Below are 27,758 nucleotides of genomic sequence, written 5' to 3'. Positions count from 1 at the left end.
GTATAAATAAAAGTGATGGCGGGTGAATCGTTGATAGTCGACCGGTAGCATTCAAATGGTGCAGATTAGTGATAATTTGATTCAGCAGAATAGCTGAAATCCAATCGCCGGGGGTGGTAGTGAGAACAGATAATTCATGTGAAAAGAACCCTTTGACGAAATATCTAAAAAAAAACGTTTAACGTAGTGACTATGATATCGGTAATTATGACGAGGGCAGATCGTGATAGAAGCAATATCTCGAGTGTTTTTAAACATTTCTCAATTCTATTCCTTTCCAATCAATCGATGAACCCCGCTGCTCGGATGGCAATGTTCAGTTCGTAGTTCTAACGACGCTGTTGGTGTGTGTCGTGGCCAAACCGCAGAATCAATTCGGTGCAAGAAGTTTCAACCAAAATGTACCGTTCAATCAGCAGCAGCAACAGCAACAACAACAGCAGCAGCACCAGCAACATCATAATCAACAGTTCAACAATCCGCAGCATCAACTTCATTCACAACATCAGCATAATCAACACCAGCATACGAATCAGCAGCAGCAGCAGCAGCATCAACAGCAACGTTTTGCCCAGCAATTTCGGCAGTCGCAAACTCTGAGGGCACCTCCGCCTCCGGTAACACTGCATCAGCATCAGCCCCAGATGCAGTTCAGCCAACGATTACAAGTGAGTTTCGAAATTTTCAACAGTTGATTTGAATGTTATATCATAATTATATATAATTCAATTTATTTGGTACAAAGCATGCGCTACAAGATATAAAATCACTGTTTAATGATCGAAACCTATTTATATATTTACATATTTATTAGTTTCTATTACTTTTTCCAAATTTCATGATTTTTTTTTGTGAAAACATATTCATATGTTTCATTGTAGAAGTATTCAGTTCAACGGAAATTATTGAATCACTTTGCACAATCTTGTCAAATTGCGCTCATCTCCCGAGATTAAGCATATTTCTGTAAAAATATTTTGCTTAGTTCAGACAAAAAATTGTAGTCGGATGGTGTCAAATTTGACCTAAATGGCAAGTGGAGAATAACTTTCCATCTATTATTCCGATAGTTTTTTATCGTCGCCGAGCATGCGACTGAGCCTTGTCGTGATGCCAAATTCGAAATTTTTATTCTGGTTTTCTCAATAATATTAACTGCAAACAAATTATTTAGGATCGATGCAAAGCTCTTTGATTGATTTAAACACTGCGCATACGACACTCTTCGGATTTCATTCAGTATATGTCTACACAGATGACCCGGGTGAATGTTTCTGTGCTGTCATAACGATACTTGATGTTTTCGAAAAATTTCTTCCAAGGAATCTGAAAATTGTACAATATCTGTTGAGCATCAAAATTTGTTATTTCATTTTTGATGAGTTATTCTAATTTCATTAACTTCAATGAATCCAATAATCTTAAAATAAAACACTTTCGAATAAACTGCATCAGAATCATATAAGGTAAATGTTCATGATATTATTCTATTCTGAATGTTATAATACCAAATAACCGAAAAATTCGTCTTCTATGAATATTTTGTTCTTGCTTTAATATTATAATGACAGAATTTTATATTTTGTTACTATTTTCTAAAGTCTTTGACTTTGCTACGAATTTTTATGGGTTAACTCATACTAGCTAAATTCTTGTCAAATCGGGTCAGTTTTATGTTGTTATGTTTTTCGTAAAATCCGATCAATATTACCTTACACTTCCCATGTTTGGGGCAATTGCTACACTCCCTTCTCCTTAAAATAACTTAACAATCTCCTTTGATATAAAAGTAGTATCTGTATTTTTTTAAAGATATTTTTTATTCAGGCCTATTTGCGTACAAGCTTTACGTGGCCGAATGAGCCGATTTTTTAAATAAAGCATTTTAAATGTGGAACACATTTCTGTTTTCTATATAGGGGTGCAAATCAGAAACTCAAGAAAAATACACGTAGAAATGTGGTCAGGTTTCGAATAATTACAGCTCAGTCAATTTTGTATACATTATTAATATTATGTCATCATTTGATTGGAAATATTTCTACGTATTGATTTGAATGTTCGTAGCCATGTATTTTCGATTGTATATCATTGAAATGTTGATTAATAGCTAGTAGTGTCCTATCTTGTCAGCAAAAAATCTCCGGCATACTGGATTTCCCTGCCATAGTCGACGGTTTTGAAGGAGTAAGCGATATATCAAAGGGAAAGCATCGCTCTGATTGGTCAATCGATGCTAAAGCGAAGCTGTTGGAAGAACGCGAATCTATAAATATAAGCGAAATTATAGCTAACGTTTCAGTCCAACGAGTAGCATGCTAGAGGTAGTTTGTTGCTAGACAGCAAGACAAAAAGTGCCATAAAACGATTTGAAGCTTTAACTGGTATGCTCTGATCTTGTGTCATGCAAGTCTCGGATGAAATTCCATGTTATGTCGTTTCGCCTGAGAAATTGACAACTACCCCAGGGTAAATTTGGAGTGCATAAGATTAATTTCCAATTTATATAAGATGAACTCGATTGATAATAAGAAAAAGTTTATCGCTTCAACCGAAATCGCACAATGGTTGTAATGGTAGAGAAACGCTATAAAAATAACTGCTTGCATACAAAACTTGAACACAAGCTTGGCGAAGAGAATCTTAAATCTCGATATCTGTATCGCCAGCTTAAATATCGATATCCGTATAATGTACAAACATATAATTGCATACATTTGGGCTATTGGTGTAATTTCGTCGGCTACAAAACAAATACAAATCACGACAAATAAAGTCTATATTCTGGGTTCGCGTGTTCGGTTTTGGTTCCTAATCAAGTTCAATCTAATCAGACTCTCGTGACGAAAGTGTGACGATTGATTGAACTGTTTGATTGTAGATCATTAGAAATTTTGGTTGCCTTGTTCCACATCAATGGCTCGAACAACCCCATGGGGCTGATCCTTGTAGTTTTTCAAGTGGATCTCGTTGTCACTCTTTTTCTAGGAGGAGAAGAGCTCCTGTGGGGGTTGAAGGGCACTTTGTTCGTGACTTGTCTCGTCACCCATTACCGCATCGGTGGTGTTGAATTCCGTCTTCTTTTCGTTTTCCTTGTTGTTCGCAGTCTTGAGCTCGTTGCTAGTTGCTGTAGGAGCGCCTTGTTGTACATTGGTTGCAGTTGCGGGTTGGTTTGATGGTGAAACAGGAGTACTGCGCTCACTAGTTTCCATTGTTGAACGGTTGACCTTGTCTTTGGTTGAAGATGTCCTTTTCGCAGTTTCGGTGCAAGGTTTACCGTAATGTGTAGGTTGTTCACAAAACTGACATGTAACACGTTGATTTTCATAGGTAATCAGCGTTTTACACGGATGTGTCCCACCTTGACCACAAATGATGTAAGATGGAATTGCCTTACGTAGCTGCATACGTACCACTCGCACGCCATTCCGGATGCCGGAGAAAATTCCGCCATACTTCCCTTTCGATGGAAAGGATTTCACCGTACTGCGACATACTTTCCCGAACGAACTTATCGCTGGCCTGCGGGGGAAGGTCACTTCCCGTACTTCTATGGCATTGTCCACCATGTGCACAGTGATTTTGTATTTAATGTTGTCACTCTCAACGCTGTGCACCTCGTTGTTAACCGAAGCGAATGCAATTGCATCGCTTTCACGTTTAAACATAATGTACACACAGTTAGATGCCTTGTTGAATTGAATCTCACTTACATTGTTAGCGTCTAGATGCATTCGTTCTTTAAGTAAGATTCCAATTTCATTTGCTGCTGGTCCAACTTTTGCAACGCTTGAAATCTATACAAATTGAATTTGGTCTTGTAGGCCAAGTTTCAGGCTTTGTTAAATCGTATTTGACCACTCTATTGTTCACTGCACTGTATTTCTGTTGTTTCTTTGTTTCTGTTGTTTCGACCGTGAACGATTTTTGACTGTGTCGGGCGAGATGCGAGCACGAACTGAGTATCTGTATTTGTTAAGAACCATCGTTTCTCGTCGAATAAAATTTATATTGAACTCCCCTTTTTTAATTAACTAAAAACCGCCCCCCCCCTCAATACAATAAACACCCAATTTTGGAGGCACTTGTAACAAACTCCACCCTTTTGATCACCTTTGCAATGAATATCTAGCTCGTCGAAAAATTTAAAAATAGCCTTATGACCATCTCTGAATTGCAAAACAGTGCTTGTACCAAGTTTGATGATAATTTACTGAGTTGTTAAGAAATTTTGCCGATATATACAAACAATTTGACTTCCAGCATCTTTATTAGCAACATTCGTTATCCTTTCGCGCACATAAATATCCTTACGATATCTCTAAGTTGTTATAAACATTGGTGCCTGTAGGAAAATGTCGATTTTCGCAAAGTTCGAAACATTTTGCCCTGTTAGAAAGCACTTACTACACCCCCTTACTCTTAGGATCATCTCAAGTGCAAATAATATCTGTACTTAGCAAGAAGTATCGTTTTTTTTTGGAAAATCGAATCAATTTCACATCAAACTTGCTTTTTCAGAGGGTTATATTCACCCCCCAAAAATACCCTCAAAACGATATTTAAGTTTTTCAAAAAGTATGCATGATCTTCAGAAAGTATCGATTCTCTTCATATTAAGGAAACTTACTACACGAATACCATTATAATAATATGTAAGCTGTGCGAAAAGTAGCTATGATCTTCAAAAAATACCGATGCTCGTCAAATTAGATAAATTTTGTCATGACCCCTCCTGTTAAAGACACTTTCAACGCTTCCTACGCTAAAAATACCCTTATAACCATCTCTGAAGAGCTAGAAGTACCTGTGCTAAGTTTGGTTGTAATCCGTTCAATAGCTTCGGAGTTTTGTCGTTACATATATTACAACCTTCTTTTAGGGGCTCTTACAACATCCAAACCCCCCCCCCCCCCCATTGTTTCCATTGATTTTATAGACAAAAACCCTTAAACACGTTTTCCTCGAAAGCAGCTTTTGGAAGTCCGTCATCGTCATTCAAAACCCATTTGAACCATTTTTTTTTCAGATTTTGCACACACTTTCTACATATAAAAAACCATACCCCAACGTTTTCCTTTTCGTTGTTTGTTACTTTGGGAAGGTTTAACAGCTGCAAAATGGCGGATTTTTTTCGTGAAAAATCGTAGTTGTCACTTTGAAAAAACAGAAACATTGGGGTCTAGAAAAACTTCTACTCTAACTATGCTGCGTTCATTTGTTCACTTCTGATTAGTCTGCGCTGAGATACAGTAGACACCGCAAATCATGATTTTTAAGAAGCGTTCTCAAGAATACCTTTTCACCGACTGATGATGATTTACCAGGACCGTTACCAGGAAACTGCAATAGACAAAATTTCGCGCACATAGAAATTGACTTACCATTACAAAAATAACGTTCACTTCATTTTTATCGCGACAACACCTATGTTTTTATGCACTAATCGCACCTAAATTAAATTATCTAGACATTGTCAGGATAGATTTTTGATGCATGCCTGTGAAGGCGAGATATTTAATGAACAAGTTGAAAGTTGCCGTTTTCAGCTATGCAATTCTTCCTTCAAAAAAAAGACGTTCCCGATCGCTAAAGTCAATAAATCAATGAAATTTTCACAGCATAATCTAAACAAATTTTCTAAGAGATCGTCAGTTGTTTTTTTTTAAAATTTGATGTTCGTCACCGTTTCTGAGAAAATCATATATGAAGCGTGAAAATAGCCCTCTAAATCATCCTAAAACACACTGGCCTCAGACCTTAAAGAACGACGTTAGTTAGTAATGCTTTATTTTATCTTTTTGCCTTTCTCATATAGAAAGGTTATGCAATCACTTGAAAAACCGACTAGTGAAAATTGGCCCGGAGTGTCATATACCATTCGACTCAGTTCATCGAGCTGAGCAATGTCTGTGTGTGTGTTTGTGTGTGTGTGTGTGTGCGTGTGTGTGTGTGTATGTATGTATGTGTGTGTGTATGTATGTGTGTGTATGTGTCAAATAATCTCACTAGGTTTTCTCGGAGATGGCTGAACCGATTTTGACAAACTTGGATTCAAATTAAAGGTCTCGTGGTCCCATACGGAATTCCTGAATTTCATCCGGATCCGACTTCCGGTTCCGGAGGTATAGGGTAAAGTGTGTTCAATATTGTACACCGTCACTTAAAATATTTTCGGATACAACAAACATTTAAATCGTAATAGTAGAGTGCGTACTAGAAGAGTTTGTGTGTCATGTTAGTTGGTGGCCGTACGAACCGACTTTGGTTTGTGAAAATGTGAATGACTCACGCAATCAAAGCATTGTTTTATTCTGTATGTTATACTAGTTAATGCACAAACAATCTCTTGGACAAACCAAAACTTCAAAAATCGAAGAGATAAATTTTGAATGGAATACCACAATATTATATGTACATGAGAAAGGCATCATTACACCACTAGGTGGATTAAAACAGTTTTTTTATTTTTCAAAGCATTTAGTAATCTTAATTACTATCGCAAATAATTTTTTACGTACCTGGCTGTCAATTACGAATTATTTTTAGAAGAATGTAATAGAACTAAAGGGAGATTTTTAAGAGGTATACAATTTGATTTTCAGAAAAAAAACACAAAAAATTTAAAAAGTTGATCAAATTTTTATTCGAATCGATAAAACGATCAATATAATTTAATGTTTGAAGATGATTTCATGCAAACGTTGGAGGCGGCTGCGCTCTAGATGGCCCAAGCATAGGGTCCAATTTTGGCACACTCTCTCCAACATATCGGCTAGTATTTCACGAACTATGCCACCGGTCCATAATCCACACCAAACAGTGACTTTTTTGGGATGCATTGGTAGCTCTTGCAATGCTTCTGGTTGGTTTTCACTCCAGATGAGGCAATTTTGTTTGTTGATCCATTATCCATTCAACCAGAAATGAGCTTCGTCGCTGAATACAATTCTTCGATAAAAAGTGGATCTTCTTCCAACTTTGCCAGCGTCCATTCATGATGAGATTATAGACCAAACCACAATTCTTGAATCAATTTAGACCAAACTGAACAAGTTTGACAATGACACAAGATACAATTCACGCGTGATCTGTCAAAAACAGTGTTTTCATAAAGATACCAGCAAAAAACACCCTTTAACACTTTGACAGCATCGAAGTGATATAAATAATCAGTTTATTTTAGAAAATTTATTCCAAAGAACTAATTCACTATTTACTTTTTTTAAAATAACTAATGTTTTGTTCTTGTTAGGAGCACTGCGGTGAGACTAATCTTATTGCCTTGCATTCTCCTGAATTCCAGTGAAAAGACCAGTTGCATTTTGCGCCGCTCACATAATAAAATAGAAAATAAGTCAACAATATTCTGCAGCAGAAGCTTTCCTTTTTTCAGTTCTAAAAGATCCTTAGTGATACTGAGCAATTTTCATTCATATCCCGAAATCAGTGACCATAATCTAGCCTGTCGATGTTTATTTTGATATTTCCAATATATATTTAAGCACATTTGCATTTAAAAATTTTATAAATTGACAAACTTATAATTCTTTTAAAACATTATTGGAAACAGCATTCTTCCAAATGGTAAGATTTTCGTTATACTTTACAAATTGCATCAGGTGAAGTAGTTTTTTACTAGGACATAAAACATAAAGTTTCAAATTATAGGTCGTATAAACAACTAAGTTTTCCAAAGGCTTTTGGGTGCTATCTATTGACAGACACGGGACACGATTTGTGAAGGACACTCCCCCCCCCCCCTCCCCCCTTCCTTCCCCCCCTTTAGACTGATTGTTAGATGAAATGTTAACCAGTCATGATAACTGAAATATCAGTTACAAAAAAAAACATAAAATAATTGTTCCCTCTTTCAGATTTCATTTTTAATATTTCGAAGCACATCTCAATACATTTCGAACAGTCGAAATTATTGAGCTTAACTTGCTGGTCATAATTGAAAACTTAAATGAGAATCACCACCCTCTATTTATCATTATGGTCTGAGAGAGTTTTGTGTTATCGAGTTGATGTTTATGCCTATTCATTCGCACTTGCTCACTACCCACAGTGAAGACAGTGAAGCAGGTAGACTACTTGGCACTACAAAACGGAGCAAGCAAAACTTCAAGTGACCAGGTACGGTTATTCATTTGACGATGAATTCTGGGGGCTTCGGCAACAAAAACAAAATGAATGAGACGAGATATGTTGACAGTAAACGGCCATAAATTTCATTTTCATATAATAATATTCGATTGCAATGAAGTTTCAGCACTGATACTAACATGTAATGTAATGAGATTATTCGGCTCCTTTTTTCATCTAGTGAAGTAATAATGCTTTTTTAATATTACACATATTCACATAAATCTGGAATAAAGACAAGAAAATTTGTGTTCGGAGAGGATTGTGGGAGAATATTTGTGAGACACAAACACACACAAATATTGTTCAACTCGACGACGTCAATAGAAATTTTTCTATTCGAGTTTTCAAGTGATTGCATATTCTTTCTACACGTAGAGAAGAATATAGTAAATGTTACTAAATTTGGGTTTCACGCAACGATTTATTTTATTGAAATAGTGAGAAAATTTGGTTAAATATAGTAAATACTGTTGCTCGAAACAACAAAACTAGATATTTGATTTTTCTCAGTGGATTAGTTCGTTTCAATAAATATTTTGATAGAACTAACAAACATTTACCTTGTGCGTTCATGTCAAACAATTTGATTGCAAATTCAGCTTGTAAAATCAGTTTATCATTAACTAACTTTCGATACATCTAATATGTTATGTTATTATGTTATGCAGTTTCTAATATGATTAATTTTCAATATTTATGCTTGGATTATTGAAAAACGCATAGGTTAATGATTTAAATATGAATTTTCACTATTGAAACGCGTACAAACTTTTCTGTTCTTTCACGGTTGATAAAACAGCTCTGGTTTATAAAAAATTAAACAGATACGATTCATTTGAACAATGAACTTTGTTGTATCATTACATAAGGCCACAGATAAAATGATTCAATTTTTGTGTTAACATAAAGGTAAAGTAGAATTGAATGAAAATAGATGATACCAATTACTTTCTTTGATACGCAATAAATAGGGGCTTTGTTTCAACAATAATATCAGCTGGAATTCATTTTTTTTTCTTTTGTCGAGCCCAAAATTTCTGTTCACTTTAAACAGATACCATACCAATTAAATTTAGACTAAAAAATCTACTAACTGATTTGTTATTTTAAACTAGCTCCATTTCTCTGTATGTATATGATGTAGGCAACATTTTTATTATGTCTTAGGAACTTCTCTGAAAGCTCCGAATCTGCTTTTACTGCTTCAAAATCCCATTCCAGTTTTTGATAAAATTTCAAAATTTCCAAAAATTTGGAGTTTTTCCAAAAAATTAAAACAATACCTAAATCTAAAGATTTTTCATTAAACACTCATCAATGCGTAGCAGTTCATTTTGAAATGCTAGAGCAACCTGGCGGCTCAACGTAAATCCTATGATATAAAGTCTTCCTCAGTTGATGAGATTTGTTATGTGATATGTTAAGAATTTTCTAAAATCTTTATTTAAAACCGTTTGGACTCGACTGGAATTATAAGTACAATTTTATGAATAGAAAACAACACGCTTAGAGTTCATTGAGTTCATCATTCAGTACATAATAAGTGTTTTATAAACAGTCTTTGAGTTAATAGAATTTTTCTTTAAAACTAGATGTTTCAAATTCCAGTGTTCAAATGGGCTACGTAACCTAATTAGCTAGACATGAAATTCACGTTTTTTCGTATAACGGAACACCAATAAAGCCTCAAATTTTGTGGATAAAGTTGGAAGAACATTTAAGACTGAATAATAAATTCAAACTTGTAGCTTAATTTTTTAGATCTCGTAAATTTTTTACTCTTCTACAAAACTCATCAAAGTAATTAAAATATGATATATGTATTTGTATTCAATTTCAGCAAGCATATCCCGGTGGTGCTAGACCGTTCGTTCCAATCACGTCGTACAACAACGACGTATCGTACGATGGTTCCTACTCGTACGGATACACAACGGGAGACGGTCAGCAGCAGCAAGCTCAAGGTTACCTGAAAAATCCCGGCCTTAAAGACCTTGAAGCCCAGGCCGTACAGGGTTCGTACTCGTACACTTCACCGGAAGGTCAGCTGATCACGGTTACCTACATCGCTGACGAAAACGGTACGGAACAGATGACGTTTGAAACCTACATTCCATCACTTAGCAACTCTACTAATTCTAGGTTTTCGTGCTGAGGGAGCCCACTTACCGACGCCTCCTCCGATTCCCGAAGCGATCCAAAAATCACTAGCGTTAATTGCAGCTACTCAACCGGTCTCACAGAAATTCAGTCAGGCCTACAGCCAGCAGCCGTTTGGAACCAACCAAAACTACAACCGTTTTGGGTAGCCCCAAACACGACCCCGGACTAACACCTCTGCCATGAAAAGGTAAAACCTTGAACTGATGATATTTTGCATTTCAATTGTGCCTTAAGATAACCACCAACCTAAGGTCGTCGGCACTCAATCGGAAAAAAAATCTTAGCTCAATTCAAATCACCAGAAATGGTACACAGATTGCGAGTAGAGACACGAACGAATAGAGATATGCAATCTCACACGTGAAACAAGCTATTAATATGCTAATTGATTTTCGCTTGATGCTTCTTTCCGTTTTCTGTTTGCCGTTGTTCATCACCGTGTTCGATGTCAAATTAGTCAATTCGATTAGAGAACAATGTAACTGTTTGTTTTGTTCACTGCCACCCCCATCTTCCCCATTCCATCCGCCACAAGTCAAGTTCCGTTCTGCATAAATTTGTACGCGGGCGCAAAAAATGTTGTTTATGTTGATTGAAGTATCAGCAATGCGATTGATATGCGATGAATGTTATGCAGGCATGTATGCATGCATGCATGGATGGATGGATGTTGCACACTTGAGAGGCTCGTCGTCTGTAGAATGATGGTCGGCTGCCAACATTGAACTGTTGCGACGATTAAGATTTGTTTGTTTGTTTGGTTGTTTCTTCTCCGTGTCGTTCGCAGGAAGGATCGATTGAATGCGTGACCTATTGCGACACTCTTGAACACCAAGTCCCGCGGATCCCAGCAGCCCAGCATAGACGGTAGACATCGGCAGATGGCAGTAGGCCAAACGAACATACGTCTAACATACGAACAAATTCTGGTGCGATGTCGATGCTTTACCGGCCTAGTAAACTCGTGCACCGTTGGATGCTGGAATCTGTAGTTAGTCAACGTTTTGTGCTTCTCAGTGTAAATACCTCCTATCTCTAACTTCGGACTAGCCGATGACTAGTGATTAAACGATAAGTGCAAGTACGAATTAAAAAGGTAATTCGAATAATTTCATTGTTTTTTTTTGCTACTGGAAAGAAAACTTGATGACATGAAACTCATGATTTTTTAGAAACAAAATCTAACCTCATTAGAACTACGTTACAGTTTTCAGCATCGTGTTACAATCATTGTGGAGTACTAAACTGAAACTGAAATGTAACAGATTGAAATCTATGAAATTATTAAAATAGAGAAAAGGTGTGCTCGTGACATTGCACTATAAATCGACCAAATTTCCAACTTTAGAAGATTACAGCTTTTTCTTTGTTACATAAAAGAATTCACTAGTAAAAATGAGGATATATGCAAGAACGGGTTAAAATATTTTTTACGGAAAAACTGGCTGATTGGTTTTGTATTCAAAGTTTTACCTTTCTTACTTCTTAGAAAGGCTATGCAATCACGGTGAAAACTGACCACCATTCGATTTTCACAAACTTAGATTCAAACGGTCCCATAGCTCCCAAAAGGTCCCACAGGTCGCTATTGAATTTTATTCCTACCAAAATTTCGGTTCCGAAATTACAAGGCAATATGTACAAATGTATGAGAAAATGCGCACTCAATTTTCTTGGAAAACTTTTTACCGATTGCTACAAACTAAGATGCAAATAAAAGGTCACGAAATTCTTTGAAAAGTTCCGACTTCCGGCTCCGGTATCACAGTGTGATAAGTGATTTTTTTTAAAATTTCATGAGTATGTCTTCAAAAGCGTTAGCGAAGCTAGGTGCAAATTTGTATGAAACTTACTGGTTGTTGGTAGACCTTGTTAGTTATCTACTTTGGGACTACTAGTTTCCGCACTCTTAACAAAAATTAAATTTACGCTTGACATAAATTGAAGTATGCCGTAATTTTTTGATGATGACAAAATATTACATCTTTTAATATGTAAACATAAATTTGGCATCTGTATCGATGTAAGCTTCAGCTCAATTAAATGTGAAGTTAATGATACGACTTATCTTTACATGCTTTCAATTGTGAACGTAAATGAATCACGACGCTCCTTTCTAAATGTGCGGTTTCCGCTTCCGAACGTACCGGTAATAGTGAAGAAAAACTCCAAAAACGAAATTTACTTCGATTTCTCATCAACGGTCAATCCGATTTTTACATCATAATTCAAATTAAAGCTCTCAGTGTCTTCGAAGATACTGTGCAATTTCATCCTGATCCGACTTCCAGTTCCGAAATTATAGGACGATGAGTATTAAAACTTTCTAACTGTCATACAAATGATGGTACGTAAGAAGAAAACACCTCCGCCTAGCACACAGCGTGCTTTGTTCAATTTTGTAAAGCATGCAGGGTTGTCACTTTTAAATCTTCATTAACTTGACATAACTGTTTGCAAATTCCAATAGTTATAGTAGTTTATATCCATCCAAACAAAGTTTTTGATATCGTTCAAGTTTGAAAAATAATCTTGACAGAATTGAAAATGTCTTGAAAATGTAAGTAAAATGAGAAAAGCACATTACACCATTACCATTACATAACTAGGTGGATGTAAAAAATTTTTTTGTCTGGTTTTTGCTCAATTTTTGCTAATTTAAGCGGATTTTCCAAACTAAGTAACGACAATCCGATTGTTGATTCAGTCGTTTAAATAATCTTTGTAGAATATTCCTCTGTCCAAATAGAAAAGACGAATTTCCCTCGTAGGAATCTAATAAGTATTATTTTAGTGATGGAAAAGTCTATTTCGAATCCAGAAAAATCGTTTGTTCATCAATAACTAATATCAATTTGAAATCTACGCAAAACGCAAATCAGCATTAATTGTTATTATTAACATTATTTAACACATTGGGTTCATGTTCTTTTAGAAGCAGTTTTGAAAGCAATTTTGATCTTTATGAACGGTGATGAGATGTCCGTAACTCTCGATTCACTTAGGAAATGTGAATATGGTTTTATTTCAATTAATTACGAGGTCTTGAATAGTACTTTTTAAGCAACGTTTGAAAAGCATTCATGCCATTATCACATAGAAAGGCTATGCAATCACTGTGAAAATTAACATTTTTACCGATTTTCAAATGAAAAGTCTCTTGGTTCCATAGGTTGCTGGTTCGGGAGTAACGGGATAAAATGTGCGAAAAACTGAAGAAAAAGTGCACTCTATTTTCTCAGAGATCGCTCAAACGTATTTCTTTAATTTCGATTCAAATAAAAGATTTTATAGTCCCACCCCTGCTGTTAAATTTGATCTAGATACGACTTCCGGTTCCAAAGTTACGTGGTAAAATATGCAAATGAACTAAAAAAGTGCACTCAAATTTTTTTCAGAATCTGCCCATCCCTTTTTTCGCAAGCTTAGATTCAAATGACAGATCTTATAACCTCATATAACCCCACCGAATTTCATCCGAATAAGACTTCCTGGAAATACAGGCTGATGAGTAAAAAAATCATTTTCAGGAGTGTGTTTTTATACATGATACGGGAAAAACAAGGACCAAATGCATCCAAATAGTCGTATTAAACTTCAATTAGGCAGGTATGGTTAGTTGATAATTTTGGGTATACCTGACCATCGTTCCTGGTTTCAGAAGTACCGAGAAAGTACTCGTGTGCTCCAAACCAGAAATCACGCCAATGCTGGTCAAGTGAACCGATTTCTGCTATACAGATTCCTAGTTCACGGTTATGGAAATACCGGAAAAGCAGCCGAAAGCTCAGAAACGGAATTCTCTTCATTTTCTAAGAAACAGTTGAGTCGTTTTTCACAAATTTAGACCTAAATAAGAGGGGCGGCCTACAAAAAAATACTGCTTTTGACCTCTGTTCAAATTTCACGTCCGGTTCCGGAACAATAGGGTGAGACCGTCATTCAGAGCAAAAATGCAAAAAAAAAACGATGAATTCCTATTAACTTGGGTGAACACTGTTAAAAAGTGAAAAGGTAATTCAATATTCAAAGAAAAGTCTTTCGAAGAATTCATTAGTGATATCAACGAAAACATGAATTTTGTGAGAAAGGCATTATAGCACCACATATGTATTATAACGTTTTTTTTTGTTTTTTGGAAAGCCTAATGCGGACGGCTCCTGCTTTGAAAAACTTTTCTGTAGTCATTTACATTAACAAGGAAATCACAAAATTAATTCAATATTTTTCAAGCGTTATTTCTTATTGCTATAGAAACTATAGGATTGGATTTCTCGTGATTGACAATTTTTTTATTCGTAACGGAGAATCGCTTGCCAAATCAGAATTTTCCTAAAGATCTTATTAGCAAGAATGAATGTAAATATGTCGAGCATCACAACGAGCTGTGGTCTCATAAAACTTTTACCCGACCAGCTGTTCAAAGTTCATCTTTAAGGTTTGTTCGCAACAAAATTTGGACTATAACAAACTTGCTGCTAGTTCAATACAAGATGCATTTTTTATTCTATGTTTTAAGATGGCTAAAATGCACAAATATTTATTAGTCATTTTAGACCTAATTACAGTTACTTAAACAGGCAGTATAAAGAAACTACGAACTTTTGAGTTTACTTTATTTTTACAACTCGCACGAAATTTTTCGATAGAAACGTTTATCGGGCACAATTTATATACGAATCGATAGAAAAACTAATTATCTAGATATGTTAATTATCTATCGTATATTCTTGGAATTTCCGTTATCTTCCCCGTTCTCTCGCAATTTTTGGTAAACTACGTGAAATCCCGGAATAGGCAGCGAACTTCACCTGACCACGGCAAAGCGCTACCTCAATCGCCTTATACAATTTCAAAACATGTGAGAAGATGCCAAATCAGGCCAGAATAGCGAGGGAGAATCATGCCTGCATAGGAATCAATACAATCTTTTTTTTTTCACTCTTCGGTTACCGTTTCGGTAAACATTCCGAAACGCTGCTTGAAGTCTTCCAGCACATAATTCCATCGTTCATGCAGAAAAATTCTCGCGATACAAATTGCGAGCCCGGGTTTTCCCAGTCATATTTTGTTTTTCAGTTGCGGTTTGGTACAGTTTCCACTTTAACCGACTTCATACATTGCCGGAGCTTGAAAGTATGCACGAAAGTTGGAGACATTTCTATTTTTCTAATCAAAGTACGTACCTAAAGATCTGGTCTCTTCTGTAATATTTGCTTCAGCTTCGCGTATTTCAGGTAGCTCCAGAGATCCATTCTTGTTCCACTCTCGGCCTCCCTGGCTGATGTCAAACGTGAATCAAAAGAATGAAGAATGCTATGGGCAAAGTTTGCAGGAAAATTGAGCTTTTCTGCATGCTGCTCAGGTTGGCGGTTCAATGCATAGAGCAGTAGACTTACAATCCAGTGGTCGTACGTTCGAGCCCCGACTTGGAAGGATTATTAGTGTCAGTAGGATCGTAGTACTAGCCCTGCACTGGTTCTGCACGCTATGAATCGGCTGCGAAGTCTGTTGAAATAGAAATGTATAGGTAAGTGGGTGAGCATGTTTCTCTTTACTAGGCCACCACAGCATTCAATTATAGTTCTATCTCTATGGAAACACAATCGACAATAAACACATACACCGCATCGCAAGTCTATCTTCACTTTCTTCTTTGCCATCCGTGGCTGATTTTCTTCTTTGCCGTCCGTGGCTCTTGTTTCTTTTGCTACCCATACAGACAAAAAGAAAAATAAATCATTACATAGTTGCATTCGCATGTCATTTTATCAATCTGTTATTCTTGTTAGATACATAATCAAATTTAAAACTACACAGATAATAATATTTTGTGAATTCACTTCTATTTTCTTGCAAATATTTGGAACTAGTAATTAAACATATAATTACTTTTCAATTCTGTAGGTTTCATTATACTTTAATCGCAAAACTAAACGTAATTGAAAAATACATTTATATTCATTGGAAATTCAATGTAATCCAATTCAGTTTTGCATCGATGAAGGTTTCCAATCAAACTTTCGATTCAACCCGTACATGTTACTACTAATTTACATGCCATGTAAATTTCATCATTTCTTTCTGTGTAGCTCAAGACGACTCTAAGTTTTAACGAGAATAAAACAAATAATAGATTTTTGCATTGCTAAATTCGAGTTCGGTTTTCGGTTTTTGCTCTCAATGTTTTTATCCGGTTTTCGCATCCAGAGTTTTCACCGCCATACGCTGTTGGAACACAGAATAGATCAGGTTGCGTGAAACGAATAACCTAAACCGTAAAAATAACCTAAAACTGAATTGAAACGGATTTCATAAACTAAGAAATTTGTCTGCACAGATAAAAATATTTTGCGAAATCGCATCTGTTTACATGCGCATATTTGGAGCACAAAATTGAATATAAAGCTACTTCACTGTTCTGTTCTGTTTTTTATTTTTCCATACACTTTCAAAGAAAAACTAAGCGTTCGTTTAAATATACAGTCATATATATATTAATTGAAAAATTCCAATACATTTTGTAGTATTCAAAATTTGCATGTCATGTAGATCTCACTATCTTTTTCTGTGTGAGTTGATTGAAGATACTTATTTTCTTACCAAAAGAAATTATCGTTCTCCTTTATTAAATTTATTTTGTTATTTTGCCTAATAACTATTTTAGGCCGTCTGGCCTTATTCGCTTCGTGTGTGTGGCTGCGCCACATTGATAGGCATGTGAAGAAAGATTTATTTAACCTATTATGTTATGTCCCGCTAACCGATCAGTACTGATTGCTCATTGTTAGTACAACTTCTTCTGCTGATTATAGTATCGAAAATTTTATTCTCTGATTTGCTTAAGACTCACTTTGTTATTTCATTTGCATGACTTCTCAAATTAATATGTATTTTCGTTACAGAGCACGCATCATCCGTAAAAAAATGGTACATATTAAGTTTTGTCCGCATTCGAAAGAGATTTGAATGCTTCACTTGAAAGGAACCCCAAATTGCATGCAATCGAGAAGCGTTACGGAGAACAGAAACCTTTCCGTTAGCTTTATAACGGAACCTGAAGTTGATTGAAATATTTCCATAGATGCCCATTTCTTGATACGTGTTTCCAAGCTGACGCACGAGATGTGGTTAAGTGTGTTCCATTTCAACAGTATTATTGATCATGATTTCATACCAAAACGTTCTTCGATACGTTCAAACTTCGATAAGCTCATATCAACGATTTAAATTCTCCTCCATCGAAACGACAGTGCTTTATGGGATCAAGTTACTAGTACATTGTCATTATATTGCCAACTGTGCAGGCTTGTTAGAAATATCACAAACGAAACTATGTTGATGAATAACGTAACGTGTGATGATAAACTTAATTCAATTGTGTGCAAGTCGATCGCGAAGTGGTCTAACAAGCTTGATTATCAGTAATACCTCTCTGCATACAATTGCCATTTACTTCACTATGGTTCAAAGCTTTGAGTGTAACAGAGAGCTAAAAATAAGAGTTGTAGGATGAACCGCCAAAGTCTCATAAAAAGCTCCTGCTTCTCTGAAAAAGCTACTTTTCTTTAACCAATTACATTATACCAGCTACTAGTACTTACAGCATCACTTCAATCGCACATGCTTTAGTATTTGAGGAACAGTTTAGTAACAATCGTACCCGTACCGTGTTAACTTCATTAGAATTTATGCCAACTATTTGCGAAGTGTGCAGAGGAAATTAAAATCTAACCCTAAGTCGTTCTGGAAGCACGTTAATGAGCAAAGGAAAGAGCCAGATCTTTCTTCGCCTATGTACTACAACGATCAACCGACTTCTAACTTGCAAGAAATCTGCGACATGTTTATGAAGAAATTCTCTGGGGTTTTTTCTAGAGATATTTTAACAACGGATCAAATCTCCCAGGCAGCACGGAACGTTCCTGTTTTGAGTCAATCGTTAAATTTCATCAATGTTGATATTAGCTCTGTCCAAAAGGCTATCGTTAAAATGAAGTCTTCATATTCTCCTGGACCCGATGGCATCCCCGCTGTCGTCTTGAAGAAATGTTCCAGTGGTATTGCAACACCCTTATGTCAACAGTCACTCACTACTGGAGTATTTCCTGTTGTTTGGAAATCTTCTTATATGTTCCCAGTGCACAAAAAAGGAGACAGGAAGAATATCGACAACTATCGCGGCATTACCTTACTTAGTGCAATTCCTAAGTTGTTCGAACTGGTTGTTCTGGAACCCATTTTCAATCACTGTAAGCAGTATATCGTAGAAACTCAGCACGGATTCATGCCGAAACGCTCAACTGCTACTAATCTATTAAGCTTTACGACGTTTATAACAGATGCTATGTCAAACGGTTTTCAAACAGATGTTTTATATACGGACCTCTCCGCTGCTTTTGACAAAATAAATCACGCTATTACTATCGCCAAACTGGACCGACTGGGTTTCGGTTCCTGTATTCTTCAGTGGACTGAATCGTACCTCTGCAATCGACGGTTGGCGGTTAAGATCGGTGATAATGTATCTAATGATTTTTTTGCTTTTTCTGGCATTCCACAAGGCAGTCATCTCGGACCACTGATTTTCCTCCTGTACTTCAATGACGTGAACGTTTTACTGAGTGTCCCACGATTATCATTTGCCGACGACCTTAAATTATTCAAAATTATTAAGACAACTGAGGATGCCTTTTCCCTCCAGAGTCAACTAGAAATTTTTTCGGAGTGGTGCGAGATTAATCGAATGACATTAAATATCAGTAAATGCTCGATCATCACGTTCACGCGGAAAAGAACACCTATACGTTTCGACTATTGTCTCCGAGGATCTACGATAGATAGAGTCACATGTGCTAAGGATCTTGGGGTTTTTCTTGACGAACAACTGAACTACAAGCAACATATCTCTTACATTGTTGCAAAAGCTTCAAGTTGCCTGGGATTTGTAATGAGAACTGCTAAGCACTTCACAGATATCTACTGTTTTAGGTCTCTCTACTGCTCGCTTGTACGTTCAACGCTCGAATATTGTATAATATTGTGGTCAAATTTCCAGCAAGAATCGTATTGTACAGCTTTCGAACCCTCGGCCTGATCGATACTTCTTGTTTTGGACTACGTTTTGGTTGTTTCTGCTTCTTATAGGTTCGAAGATTCAAACGTTCTTTAGCACGAAGAACATTTGACTTCGAAGTGCCCACTTTTTTTGGCCACATCCCGAACTGAAACCTCCTTCTTTTGCTCGAATGCCTTCAGTATACGTTTATCCAACTTTTTTTCGACCCGTTTTGGTTTATCCTCAAAGGTGTTATCCTCACCGAACTTCCTGATTGCATTTCGCACGGCTTTTTCACTTACTCCTTCCATTTTTGCTATCTTTCTCAGTGACAGTCCGCGTTCTGTTCACTATTTGTGCACAATTTTTCGACTTTGTTCTGCTGAAAGTCCACGCATTTCGAAACAAACTAATGAAAATGAATAAACAAGTGCACCAGTAGATAGAGAAGAGTGTAAACAACAGGACGCAGCCATTGCGAAATGGCAGCGGTTTTTGGTTGCGTTGGTTGGTTTATGTGATAATTTTGGGATCCACAAAATCTTTCATTTGAAGCTCTGTAGCTGTGAAAAGATTTATTTATTAATTGATAAATAATATTGTGATATAGTGGTTTTCAGCTTGACATAGAACGCGACGGAATCGTCGCAGGATTGCGAAATAATGAGCGTCTGAACCACTGATGCCAGGTTTGAAGATTGGTATGTAAATTTGCAATTTCGTTTGTTAGTAGACTTTGCAATTAAGCCGACTATTTTGCAGATTTTCGAAATTTTTATAAACAATCGTCCATTTTAATGACTTTTGCTATTACTGTAGGGTTTTCGTTTGGTTTTTTCGTCATACTTCTAAATATTGAGGTCGCATAGGACCATTTCTAATACGCAGACGCCTAAAATTTCACCTGGCATCGCTGCCAGGAAATTGGACAGTTGTTTTAACCCCTTCGCTGTCTGTTGTATTGAAATTAACTAGCATTAGAGCCAAAAGAAAAATTAATCGGCTGTTGGATTGAGGCCAATTGCATTTTCAGCTGGTAAAATTCCTTAGCGACAATTGTTATTTCATTGTTCATCGAAAGCATCAACAAATGTATATCTGTCAAATACGACCAACTTTTTAGAGTAGACAAATAGCACAATCGATTAAAGCACAGACTAACAGACAGGACACTCAAATTAGATTCTTCAATCATTTTAACGGTCATTTCGAATATTCCATTATTTGGGACAGTACTCACATGTGTCATGATGGCGCCACGTTACCCTATCAAAAACATCCTGTCTGTCATCTAGACTGTGTTTATTTTTTTCATTTACCAACAGAGTTGCCATTTATACAGAATTACCTGTAATGTATTGATTTGTATACGTCCATGCGAATTTCATGCAGGATACAGATTTAATACATATTGCCAAAACTATATACATAATTGTGCCTACTTCTCATCCTCCAACGCAATACAAAATCGAACCCGTTTTGTTACAATATTTACTTGCTTCTGGTCTGCCGCCACTTAATTTCGGTTGAAAACTACCAACACAATAAAAAATAGTCTAGATGAACAACGTTGAGTCAAATAAATGGTTACCTTCCAACATCGCGAAAATGTAAAATATATCATCAACGAAATCCAATAATTTATTGTGACGATTCATTTTCAAATATTTTGATGAAATCAGGCATCCCTGCAAGCAGCTGATCGGTGTTGACAAACGAGGGGAAACCTACTAGTAAAAAAACTTTTACATAACACAAGGGGTGTACAGATAGTAAATAGTTCGCGCAGTATAATATAGGTGGAACTAGTGCATCACGAAAAATTATTTTCATAAGAATTTACTTATACTCTCATGTCTGTTAGTCTGTGATTAAAGCACGAGGTTTTGAAAACCAAGGCGTCGATTAATACAAAATATAAATGAAAAGGGAACATACTAAGCACAAAATAATCATTATGTACGATTCAGGAAAGATAATTTATTGTTTAGTAGAATACAATGAATAGAGAGTTTAATTTTCTATTTTGACAGATAATCACTGAAAATATTTATGCTTTTTTGTACGCGACTGAAGATCACTCTTAGATTTCTACCTGTGGCTAACAGACTTGTGTCGTAACAGAATAGCGATTTCTGACAACCAACGGGTACATTTGAAAGATCAGAAGTGAAAATATTATACAAGATTGGAGCTACGCTCGAACCCTGCGGAACACCTGCTCGTACGGGTAGCAATTCAGATTTACAATTCTGATATCCAACCTGAAGAGTACTATCAGTTAAATAATTATGAATCATTTTGATCAAATAAATAGGAAACTGGAAATCAGACATTTTTGCTATTAGAACTTTGTGCCGAACACTTTCGAATGCTTTTTCTATGTCTAGAAGAGGAACTCCAGTCAGGCTTCCCAGCAGTACTGCTTTTCAATGACATCCGCCACGAGATAGCATGAACTGTCTGAGTGCAAAGTCGAAAGCCCAGTCTACAATATGTGTGAAGCATATGCCGAACTGTAATGGCAACAGCGCTCGCATGCCTAAATGAATGCCGTCACTGAGACAGTTTCTACAGCAGAGATGCCAGGTCTGCAGATTTGTCTGTAAATCTGCAGATTTGGGGTATAGTGCTGCAGACATTTTTTGTTGTGCAGACTTTTGCAGACTTTTGAAATTATCGCAGACTTTTACAGACTTTTGAAATTTTCGCTGACTTTCATCTATATTTACAGAAAAATTTGAAAGTTCCGCGACCTTTTTTTTTTTTTTTTGCTCGCCAAGTAAGTTTTGCATGTCATACTTATAGAGAAATTGCTGCCAGCAAGCCATACTTGCTGACTGCAGATTTTTTTTCAGATTTACAGACCCTGTCTGCAGACATTTGAAATTTTTACCTGGCATCTCTGTTCTACAGTCGGTGTTGAACAGTCGTTCGCACCGCACGCATAGAGCTCTTGGCTCCTGGAAATTTTTTCTGGCTACCTAGAGTTTCATTGATTCAGGGCTTCAGTCTTTTTCAAGGCTATCTGAATCACTAACAGTCTTTTTAAAGACTATCAATTAGTCAGCCAAGGCTATACAAATAGTGATATTAGAGTGACTAAGTGATACAAAGAGTGATATTAGAGTGACTAAAAAATTAATCAGCCTTTTTAAAGGCTAGCTATTCAAAGAACTATTATTCAATATTCAAAATTCCATTCATTTCAAAAATGCCTGCGTCCAATCGGAAAGGCAACAAGCCTAAGGCTAAAAATAATTCAATACGGAATAAATCACAATCCGTTATTCAACATTTTTCTAATAACATTCACGATCTTATAGAATCTGAATGTAAAAATAAAAGACAACGGACGGATTTCCCTTCCGTTGATCCTATGCCGTCTAACAATATTTACGAAATTCTTCCTGAATCCGATTGTAGCGACATAGAAGAAAATTCTTCAAAAATTCCCAAAATGGACGCTTGTCGTTCTGGGAAGAAACAACAATCTATGCCACCAGTGACAGTGATGATTTCCGACTTCAAAGCATTCCGTATTGAGCTTTCTACTTTTCTCCCGGAAGTAAAAGTCTCAATTCAAATCGGACGAAGAGGAGAATGTCGAGTCTTGGTTGATGAATTGGAAGATTACGAACGACTTATTCGGTATTTGTCCGAGAAACTTCATAAATTTTATTCATATGATATAAAATCAGACAGACCCTTCAAGGCTGTCTTGAAAGGCTTATCAAATGATCAAAGTATTGATGAAATTAAAAATGAAATAAAAGAATTGCTTGGTTTTGCCCCTTCCCAAGTAATACTTATGAAAAAACGAGCGAATGGTACTTCTAAACCACGCTCTGGAATTTCCCATGAACTTTACCTAATACACTTCAATCGAAGTGATGTAAACAATTTGAAAACTTTAGAAAAAGTACGTTTCATTTCCCACATTAAAATTCATTAGGAACATTATAAACGGCATAATCGTATTGCAAACTTAACGCAATGTCGTCGTTGCCAAGGCTTCGGTCATGGAACCAAAAATTGTCATATGGATATACGGTGTTTAAATTGTGGTAAATCGCATTCGAAAGACGTTTGTTCAATGAATGAAACCACTGATAAATTTTCATGTTCAAATTGTGATGGAAATCATAAATCCAATTATTTGAAATGTCCTGTCAGGGAAAAAAATTTTTAACGCTCGTTCGCTTAGACAACAAGTCAAATCAACGACCTTAAATTTACAGAACATACCTGAAAATCAAAAAACCGTTACAAATGTCACGCCTAATTCTTGTAAGGCACCTATTTCTTCGAATTTAAAATAAAAAACAGGTACGCCTGCCAATTCGTCTTCTAACGAAAACAATTTATTGACAGGTAGATCGACCTCGTCATCATCTTCTTCTAATGTCAGTTATGCTGGTATATTAGGTAGAAATCTACCACCTATTTCTTCTAATGTAAATAATCAAAACACAGGACTGCCTTGCAGTCCATCTTCTAACGAAAACAATTTATTAATAGGTAGACCGGCCAAATTATTTTCTTCTAAAGGCAGTCTACCTACAAATATTCCTTCAATGCCATTCGCTTCTTTAAATGAAGTCGATTTAGGCGATATAACTGAAAATAAAATGATCTACCTACAAGATCAACTTTTTCAAATGATCATCCAAATGAATTCGACTTCATCACTTTTTGAAGCATTTCAAATCGGATGGAAATTTGCAAATAATATTATAATGAATTTAAAATTTAACAGTGATGTTAAATAATTATTTGAATATTTTAAATTGGAATGCTCGATCTTTGAAATCGAGTGAAGATGAATTTCATAATTTTCTCGAAGTTCACAAAATCCATATTGCCATTGTGACAGAAACTTTTCTTGAACCAAATGTCAAATTGAAAAGTAATCCACATTATGTGGTTCATCGATTTGACAGGTTTACTGGAATGGGTGGTGGAGTTGCCATTTTTGTCCAACGGCAAATTAAACATCGAATTTTACCTTCTTTCAATACTAAAGTTATTGAAAGCTTGGGAATCGAAGTTGAAACCATTAATGGAATTTATTTCATCGCTGGAGCATATTTGCCCTTCCAATGCACCGGCGAACAACTAAATTTCTTTAAAGGCGATTTGCAAAAACTTACAAGATATCGATCGAAATTTTTCGTAATAGGGGACTTTAATGCTAAGCATGTCCAGTGGAATTGCAGGCAAAATAACAGTAATGGTAAAATACTTCATAATCAACTCTCAGCTGGTTACTTCACAGTTCTTCATCCCAGTAATCCTACTTGTTTCTCTTCCGTTAAAAACCCGTCTACAATTGATCTGGTTCTAACGGATCAAAGTCACATTTGTAGTGAACCGATTACACATGCTGACTTTGACTCAGATCATCTTCCTGTAACATTCAGACTTTCCAACGAAGCTATAATTAATTCAATTAGTTCTATATTCAACTATCATAGAGCTAATTGGTTGGATTACAGATCTCACATTAAAAATCATGTGGATCATGTAACCATTTTAGAAAATTCTGCGGACATCGACACAGTAATTGATAATTTGAATCATTACATTATCGAAGCTAGAAATCTTTCAGTTCCCAAAGCTCCAACTGAATTAAATTCTCCTATCATCGACGACAATCTTCAACTGCTCATTCGGTTGAAGAATGTTCGTCGACGACAATATCAACGTTCTCGTGATCCTGCTATGAAAAACATAGTTAAGGATTTAGAAAAAGAAATTAAACATAGATTTACTCTTTTGCGAAATGAAAATTTCGCTAATGAAGTTGAACAAATTAAACCATATTCTAAACCTTTCTGGAAACTTTCTAAGGTTTTTAAGAAACCTCAGAAACCAATTCCTGCTCTCAAGGAAGGAAATCAAATACTTCTTACAAATGGCTAAAAAGCTCAAAAACTTGCTCAGCAGTTCGAGAGTGTACACAATTTTAATTCGAACGTTGTGAGTCCTATTGAAAATGAAGTCTCACTGAAATATGAACATATTTCAACCCAAGTGTTATCACACGATGACATTATTGAGACGAATTTTGACAAAATTAAATCAATTATTAGGAAACTCAAAAACATGAAGGCTCCTGGTAATGATGGAATTTTTAATATTCTTATTAAAAATCTTCCCGATGTTGCCTTGAGACTCCTGGTTAAAATTTTCAACAAGTGTTTTTCATTAGCTTACTTCCCAAAAAGATGGAAAAACGCCAAAGTATTTCCTATCCTGAAACCTGATAAAAATCCAGCAGAAACATCAAGTTATCGACCAATTAGCTTACTTTCTTCTATCAGTAAACTTTTTGAAAAAACTATCTTGTTGAGAAGGATGTCTCATATAAATGAGAATTCAATTTTTTTGCCAGAACAGTTTAGATTTCGTCATGAACATTCAACTACTCATCAACTTGTCAGAGTAACGAACATGATAAAAGCAATAAATCTTCTGGGTTATCCACTGGAGTTGCTCTTCTAGACATAGAAAAAGCATTCGACAGTGTTTGGCACAAAGGTTTAATAGCAAAATTGTCGCCTTTTATTTGTCACAGTCAATCTCCGTCACCGGCACCGTCAACATTAATAACATGCATTCTTATGGAGCCATTCACACGTAACATCACCGTCACGGAACGTCTTGACGGACGGAGCGTGTGAACGTTCCGGTAAAGAAAGTATTAAACTAATTTGACGGAAGCTGACGTTCCGGTGACGGTGACGGAAGGAGGCGGATCGTTTGAATCGTACATTAAGTCAAATAAATAGCACACGCCTAAAAAATCCGTGCAAGTTGAAGCCGTAATCATACGCATTATCAATATGAATTAATTATGACTGAAGTTTTCTTAATAATAAATAAAAAATTAGTTGTTGTAACGGTCAATTTAAAAAATATTTTTTTCTGGCTTGTGGTCTCGAAGGGGTTGAATCGATGCGAATGACAGTTTCGCTATCTTTGCGGCATTTTGTCGCTATCTTATCGCATCGCAATCTTTTCTAGCCGACAGTGAAAATCACTATATTGTCTCAGATGTTTACAATTGTTCGGTGATGTTCCCTCAAATTCGAAGATTCAGAAGCATAATGTCGGAATAAAAATTGCTCGCAGGGCAGGATTGATACAATAGTGATACAAATTTCGTACAAAGCTCTGTTGAAATGAGGCTTCATTTTCATTCTAACCAAAATGGTTGTTATTGATAATATTATGTTGGATTTGCAAGTTTCATTAAAAAAACTACAAGGCTTCCAGAAGGGTCGAATTGTGAGATTTTGTCCGATATTGAGCACTGTCTGGTACATTTTTCTCGATCTTGGTTTTGTTTGCACTCGTTTGAATCAAAGTTCACATTGCGAATGGTTTACTAAGTAGATCATTTCATTACATATTAACTCTAAGCTGATTATTTTTACTTCCGATTTGCAGAAGAGTAATTTTTATATTTCTTTAGTTAACATTTGTAGCCCTTAGAAGGTCCGATTTGTAAAATTACCTCCGCCGTTGTTGACTTTTTCTCGAATGCAAACGACCAGCAGCTGAATGTCAGTTAAATTAACAATGCACCAAACTGATCTTCGGAATGTTCATCTCAGTGGACAAATTTGTTGATATTCTCCGTTCTCCAATGCTGGTGATGATATTTTTCTAGAACCTGAAGCACGAGTTGAATAAAGTTGGGTGTAGTTTCATTCTTTTGACGTAGATGGCGATTTGCGCACACGTTGTGTTTCCGTTCATGGATTATCATCCAACAACGTGTACGTAATGAACGTGATATTGACAACATTCATTTAGTGAGAGAATTGGAGTATATCTATCTATCTATTTATCTATATATATATATATATATATATATATATATATATATATATATATATATATATATATATATATATATATATATATATATATATATATATATATATATATATATATATATATATATATATATATATATATATATATATATATAAATGCAGAGATCATTCTTTGTAATCGCATCACGTAAGAACGGATGGAGGGATTGAGATGCTTTTTTTTGTTTGATCAGTTTTTACCGCCACCGGGTTCGTACATCAAAAAAAAAATTAGGAAAACTTACCGGAAAAGTGGGAAAAACCAATAAAGTTATTTTGTATGGACAATGGAATTTTCCACTGAAAAAGTCACCAATGATTGCTAGATCATCGATAGGTGTTTGGCGCATAACGAGTTGTATAAGTGTTTGGCCGTGGAAGGAAAGAATACTAGATCGTTGAACAAATTTTTTGGCGCGCAACGAGTGGTTTCATATGGTTATTTCACATGCCACGTGCTTAATTGGGTATCAAAATCATTGCTTGTCAAATGACATAAT

General features: G+C 35.9%; 1 protein-coding gene across 1 annotated transcript; it reads left to right on the top strand.

The window, feature by feature from the left end:
- Positions 1-44: 44 nt before the first annotated feature.
- On the top strand, positions 45-11,404 carry LOC131426932 (endocuticle structural glycoprotein SgAbd-1-like). Its single transcript, XM_058589717.1, has 5 exons — positions 45-201; positions 321-668; positions 9,992-10,232; positions 10,294-10,501; positions 11,102-11,404. The coding sequence occupies exons 1-4, from the start codon at positions 193-195 to the stop codon at positions 10,458-10,460; spliced, it is 765 nt and encodes a 254-aa protein (XP_058445700.1). The 5' UTR covers positions 45-192; the 3' UTR covers positions 10,461-10,501; positions 11,102-11,404.
- Positions 11,405-27,758: the final 16,354 nt, after the last annotated feature.

This window comes from Malaya genurostris, chromosome 2, assembly GCF_030247185.1.
Source record: "Malaya genurostris strain Urasoe2022 chromosome 2, Malgen_1.1, whole genome shotgun sequence".
NCBI classification, from domain to species: domain Eukaryota; kingdom Metazoa; phylum Arthropoda; class Insecta; order Diptera; family Culicidae; genus Malaya; species Malaya genurostris.
The sequence above is the reverse complement of the archived record's forward strand: the minus strand, read 5'-3'. Positions and strand labels throughout refer to the sequence as shown.

Excerpts from the sequence above, each read along its gene's own strand:
- LOC131426932 (XM_058589717.1), top strand. Across the intron at positions 669-9,991 it reads AGTTCAGCCAACGATTACAA|CAAGCATATCCCGGTGGTGC; the intron begins GTGAGTTTCGAA and ends ATTCAATTTCAG. Across the intron at positions 10,233-10,293 it reads CTACATCGCTGACGAAAACG|GTTTTCGTGCTGAGGGAGCC; the intron begins GTACGGAACAGA and ends TACTAATTCTAG.